At 39.0% G+C, this 6,420-nt stretch overlaps 1 protein-coding gene across 1 annotated transcript; it reads right to left on the bottom strand.

Moving 5' to 3' along the window:
- Positions 1-693: 693 nt before the first annotated feature.
- Positions 694-4,307, bottom strand: pitx2 (paired-like homeodomain 2). The gene is made up of 3 exons (XM_070864131.1): positions 4,124-4,307; positions 3,140-3,345; positions 694-1,257 (listed from the first exon to the last, which is right to left on the bottom strand). The coding sequence occupies exons 1-3, from the start codon at positions 4,305-4,307 to the stop codon at positions 694-696; spliced, it is 954 nt and encodes a 317-aa protein (XP_070720232.1).
- Between the last annotated feature and the right edge of the window lie 2,113 nt (positions 4,308-6,420).

Below are 6,420 nucleotides of genomic sequence, written 5' to 3'. Positions count from 1 at the left end.
TTCGTCCCAGGAAAGCACAATGCTTCATTTCTTTTTGACTTGAAGAAGAAACACGTAACGCCGTAGCCAGTTTTATACACAGGATAAATTGTACATGATTTTTTTCCCCCCGGAACATCACTGAATCTTACAACTAGAGGTACTAATCTTAAAACTGATATTCACACAGACTTTTAATAATAATAATTAATAATAATAGACAGTGTTAGAAACATACAGGTGTTGCAGTTAGTATATACATTCCCTCGCTTTTAAGCGGAAATAATCCTTCAAGCTTCCGCGTGACATGCTTTATTTTTATGTAACTTCAAAAACACTGGCGTGATATTACTAACAATTGCTTTTATAAAATTAATTTGACATTTCGATATATACACATCCGTCCCGCCAAACATTTCTTTTATTATCACAATGCTGAACTTAAAAATAACAAGCTTATATAGTATTAATAAAGGTGATATCCAGTCAAATAATCAGAGTATTTCTTTTAACGATCAAACGTCCCTTTATCTGATGAAAAATATTTGCAAACGGGGTGTCAAGGGAGGAAATAACACTTGCGCTTTTCCCTTAAATTAGAAAGTCGGCTCTGTGGGGTTTAGCTACACAGGTTCAGTGGTTTTGTCTGTAGTGCCCATTATATTTTAAATTATTTCTTGGAGTTCGTCAGTCTGAGAAGTTGCATCTTATTTCTCACACAGGCCTGTCTACAGCATACTGGCAGGCGCTCAAGTTAGACGCTGGGTTCTGAACACTGGCGTATCCGAAACTTGAATGTTGCTTGGCTTTGAGTCTAAGGCTGGCCAAGCTTGAATTGCAAGTGTCTCTGTAGACGTAAGGTGGGGTTGGCGGAGCATAGGGGCAGGCTGCTGCTGGGACGGCGGAGTTTAGAGACGGATTGCTTAGGTTGTTCAAGTTATTGAGACTGTTGAGGCCGGAGCCTGGAACCCCGGTAACTGCAGAGGGGACCATGCTGGATGACATGCTCATTGATGAGATGGGATTGGGACCGGAGAACATAGCTTGAGAGGACAGCGGATTCACGTTCATAGAGTTGAAGAAAGGGAAACTTTTGGTGGAGAGCGAAGCCGATGTCAAGCCTTTGGCTGCCCAATTGTTGTAGGAGTAGCCCGGGTACATGTCGTCGTAGGGTTGCATCAGACCATTAAATTGAGGTCCAAAGCCGCTTTTGCAAAGCTCCGCTTGTTGGTTGCGCTCCCGCTTCCTCCACTTGGCCCTGCGGTTTTTAAACCAGACCTAAAGGGAAAACAACAGTCTTGTTTTCAGAAACATGCAACAGAATGAAAAAAAAGATTCGTCAGCACACATCTAAACCATCTGTGCATTTAAATAATAACAGATAAAGTACACATGAAACGGTCCAATTATAATTTTGTTCCAGCAAACATAGCTGGTCCTTTTGGGACCTAATAAATCAGTCAGATGAGTCTGTGGTTTTTCAATCATAGAGGAAAGTCACAAACATTTGGTGTATCGCATATGGAAATAGGTATTAGGTCTTTTATTACAACTATACCACACGACTAACCTACTGAGTACTTAATTAGAAAACATAACTTATGCAAAAATCATAAACCATATCATAAATTTTAATGGAATATTTAATCGCCGAAGTTCCGAATAAATAAATGAGATCAGCGACTTTAGTATAATGTTCTTCAACAAAATCTTCAGGCAACCGCTTAACATTTGTTTCCGATATATAATTAAGAAGCATCAATAAAACCGGGAGGTTTATTAACAAATCTCAACAGGCTATCCGGAAACACAATCACGAAAGGTGGCGAAAACGCTACAATTCATTTTATTGGGAAACTTGTCATTTAGTGTACTTTATATTTGATGCTGTTTCTGTGTGAGAGAAAAACACAATGAATAAGTGTAAAGGTAAATTAAGCAGAGTAGCACACATATGAATCTAAAATATAATCAATGACTCAAATAATTCCACGAATATGGCTAAACTCTGTGATTGCGATACTAATCGATTGTGAAGACTGTGATCCAATGCTGCTTTTTGCATTGTTTGTCATCAGGAAGGTTTATAAATTAATAATTCAGGCATGCCACAGTACGAGCAAAATGTATAGTGTGAAAGCAATACCTAAAATTCAATTCGATAGGTGCTGAAGGATGCATTAATGCGTTCGGAAACACAGCACTAATGGAAAACACATTAGCTTTCGGTGGTGTGTTTTTCCGAGATGTAAATTTGAAAAAATGCATAGCTCGAAATATATTGGAAAGAGTTGGTCTGCAGTTCAATACGTTATTTACAAACATGCAATATGGCCTGTTTCCATTTATTGTACTATAACTAGATAACCAACTGGATTGCCCATTATATTATCCGTTTCGCAATTACACATACATGATTTCATTTCGTTAATATAGTTCCGTCGCCGACACGTGAATTTTATGGCTTTCTACGGTGATGTGGATCATAAATGATTGACATACTTTGCAGCAACTAACAACTTTCCATACATATAGATATACTTTCTATCTATCTAGAAAGTTGTTGGAGGCGCTAAGTGAAGCCTAATGAACCATGTCAACCATAAGGAAAATCCTCCTTTTTCACAGTTCTTGGAATCCACATTCAGCACAGGGAGACGTCTCCTTCTCAGCACGCAGCGACATTTGTGTATTGGGATGTGAGCTCAGACAGATATCACAATGGCCTGTTACACGGGATTGTTTACACAACTGGTGTTCTACACTGACAAACTAATGTTAAACCGTATTTAGCAAGTGGCACTGTATCCCAGTGTGAAATCAGTATTGCACTTTAATTTAGAAAGAACAACATTTCGATGGACTTTTTTTTTACACTGGGCAATATTACAAGATATGGTTCAAACTTTGCTTATCTCCCTTTGCTATCAAGAGATGACAGGAATATGTGATTGCGACAAGTCTATTTTGCTTAATGTAAATAATTTCAAGAAAGTTATCAATGCGTACAGTTGCATTAATGATTATATTCTGGCATAATTTAATGTTCTTGTCTGATTCAGATCTAGTCTTCAAAAATTAGTGATATTGCAAAATTATTTGTAATTTTCTTGCTCCTAGTTAAGGGAATGGAATGGGAAGGCATTCAAGATGAACCTACCCGAACTCGAGCTTCGGTTAAATTGGTCCAAACTGCAATCTCTTCCCTCGTAGACATGTCTGGGTAGCGGTTTCTCTGAAAAGTTGCCTCCAGTTCTTGTAGCTGTTGACTGGTGAAATGAGTTCTCTGGCGCCTTTGTCTCTTTTTCTTTGACGGGTCGTCTGTATTCGTGTCATCATTTTTGCTTTGCTGGATTTTATCTTTTTCTGAGAACAAAAAAAAATGATGCAATAAGCGGTGATTTCCCTATTGATTGGGCATTAAACAAATAGTGAACTTAGATATTCGAGAAAAGGAAATGCCAACGAAAAACAATGAACTATATATTCCACATCTCAAAGTTACATTTGAGTACATTACGACTGGCAATATTGCGGATTTCAATTCTAGTAACCCACGAGTAAGGGGTTAAATTAAATTCATTTGTTTCACTTTTAAACGACGAAAGTTTATTTTTGCGCATTGTTTTATAGATTTCATTTGTACATTTGTAGAGTTATGCAAGGATTGTTGTGATACAGAAACAAAAATGACGTATAATGTATTTCAGTGCCTGATTTATACCGACAACTGCGTGTTTTGTCAGGGTCAATAAAATACAAACAAGCTATTCACATCATTGGCACATGTAAAACACCTTTCCTTACACATGCGGATAAAAGTATGAACAGACCCATTTTAGACTGTAATAATTGAATGAATATTTAATATTCCTACTAGTATTTAATATGCAGTACACAATATTTCATATAACATTTCATTGCACACCCACAGAGATATAAATCAGAAACGGTGCAATTTGTAGATATACTATGTGTAGAATGGAACATATCATCTCGTAGTATTAAAATGATTGCTGATGCCAAAACGCATTGCATTTATTTTTCTGAGTCGCAATAAAGTTATGCCATAAAATAAGGAAGTGGCACAATGTCCGACGGGAGTGAAATCGATGCGATGTTATGTGGATGGAAAAGGCCTTACCTCCCGTGTCAGGGCTGGAGGTGTCCGATAAAGTGTGAACCTCGAGCCGGTGCTTGGGTTCGCTTGTTCGTACTGGTTGCAAACCCGAAGCCATGGCTAAAGCTGTCTGATCCCGCACCAGTTTATTGCCGCTGATGCTGTTTCTAAGGTGGTCCAAAGTCAACGGATCTTTTGCACTGTTCATCTATAAACAAATACAAGCAGCCGGGCGACGTTTCCGGAGAGGATTAAATTTCCTCGCAGCCCACCTTACACTAAAAAAAAGTCCAATGGGGAATGCAATGACCTGGGGGTGGGGTGATCCAGGAGCTGTAGTGCACAAACCTTCAGTAAATAGTTGCACAGCTCTTTGAAACGCGCTTTCGAGCTGCTGTCTTCATTAAAGCCCGTGCAGAAATTAAAGGGTGCCAGAGGAGAAGAAGCAGCAGTGGGGTTACAATGAATGAATTATTCCGGGCTGACACTGTGTATGTGTGTGTCCGAGTGACAGGGATAGGTAACTGCAGATAAGGATCCTCAGGCTGCCGCTGCTCCTGCCGTAAACGCGCTCCCTGTTCGCCAGTGGCTTTAAGAGCGGGGCCGCTTCTGATAACCTCCAGCGTTCCTCCTCCCCACCGGCCTCCGCCTTCTCCCTGTCACTCAGACAGATTGACGTGGCTTCCCGACCCGTGAAAAGATCGAGAGGGCGGGACTCCAAGCGAATGGTCGGCGTCACCGAGCCAATCACAGCCCGAGGGCCGGTGCCCGCCCCCCTGCGTCTGTGACGTCACCAGCGCGCGAGGGCGAGGGATGGTGTGAGCGCCCAGAATGCACCTTAAGAGATGCCTTTCACTCACTGACAGCAAACACCGCGGGCAAAACGGGCTATTTGTTATCTATAGCAATAAAATAAAAATAATGCACACTTCCATTGTCACTTGAATCCCGCACATGTTGCTATTTAACTTATTATCAATTGCGCAACTAATTATTAATGCCACTGAATCTATCGGTTATCAAAAATTAAAAGCACGCCAACAGGTTACGGTAACATTCATTTCCGATGGCTACATATTTTAAGCACCTTGTTCGTATTAGATGCTTTATATCCAACCATGGTTCGATCACGTTTGTGGTTTTTTAAAAAAGTGTTCGGAACAAGTTGGTTAATTTGCCCCGCACCTCAACTATTGCCCATTCCAAGAGAACAGGTAAACGATGCTCGCTCTACCTGGTGGGGAACATACTTTTTGAGAACTTGATTGAATAAAACAATAGTATCATATAAGGCGGAGGGGAAGCTATTCTTTCTGATCACCCTATTACTGTTTGAGTACGTTGTCATCGTACTCATATGTATCGCTTTATATTTAGTGTGTGGCATAAGAGATTGGCAACACCAATTTTTTTTTAAATTCTGGAGAATTCAGTAATTTGTAAAAATAAACACCTCCTTGGAATGTGTAGTAATTTGGCTTTTCTTTGGAGGACATATCCAGTATTTACGTGCTTTCTTGATACAAGTTAGGTTATAAATATTGGTGCTATTAATAAAACAAAAACAAATATATGTTTACAGTTGCAATTGTAATCGTTTCTTAATTTACGGATTCACATCACATCTTTATATCTTTATTGCGATACAATGTTAATAATAATTCGCAAAGCAAAAAGAAACGAAATAGATGTATAATTCCGATTACTGTAGTTTCGTAGTTTGCACCGAAGCTGTAGGATTTGATTCCAAGCATGGGTTGTCATACAAGGGCAACATTAATTCAAAGGATGAACTTCAAGCAGTGCTATTATTCTTGATAACTAGCGTGATTCAGTGTGTAACAAGTAAGATTAAATGGTTAGGTATTGCTTAGAAGTAACAAGAATATTGGAAATGCGCAGCCGGTTGATTAGTATCTGAAGGACAAAGATAGGTTAACGGTCTGGTGTAACCCTTGGTAGAATATCTCATTCTGATGCCGACCAGCCTGTGTAGCATTCGGTTTGTATTTCAGATCTCCAGCATTTTCTTTTATTTCTAATTTACCATCTCTACAGTTCAAATAACAATTACAATAGGCTCGAAAGAAAGTGAAAGCTAAATGCAGAGAGGTGAAATTATTCCTCCGCATATGACAGTGTCGAATACGTTAAATAAATAATATCTAATTATTATTGTGTACGTTAAAAAAACACAAACCAGTTTACGCGTTAAAACAACCAAGAAATAAAATTAATATAAAATGATATTTTCGTAATATGACACGTTTTAAAGTCTCTTTCATTCTGCTGATTTTAAACACATGGAGATAGATATATCC

This window comes from Pristiophorus japonicus, chromosome 2, assembly GCF_044704955.1.
Source record: "Pristiophorus japonicus isolate sPriJap1 chromosome 2, sPriJap1.hap1, whole genome shotgun sequence".
Taxonomy (NCBI): Eukaryota; Metazoa; Chordata; class Chondrichthyes; family Pristiophoridae; genus Pristiophorus; species Pristiophorus japonicus.
The sequence above is the reverse complement of the archived record's forward strand: the minus strand, read 5'-3'. Positions and strand labels throughout refer to the sequence as shown.

Coding starts and splice junctions, on each gene's coding strand:
- pitx2 (XM_070864131.1), bottom strand. CDS start 4,307: ATGAACAGTGCAAAAGATCCGTTGACTTTGGACCACCTTAGAAACAGC. Junction 3,346..4,123: donor CTCCAGCCCTGACACGGGAG/GTAAGGCCTTTT, acceptor TTTTGTTCTCAG/AAAAAGATAAAATCCAGCAA. Junction 1,258..3,139: donor TAACCGAAGCTCGAGTTCGG/GTAGGTTCATCT, acceptor TTTTCCCTTTAG/GTCTGGTTTAAAAACCGCAG.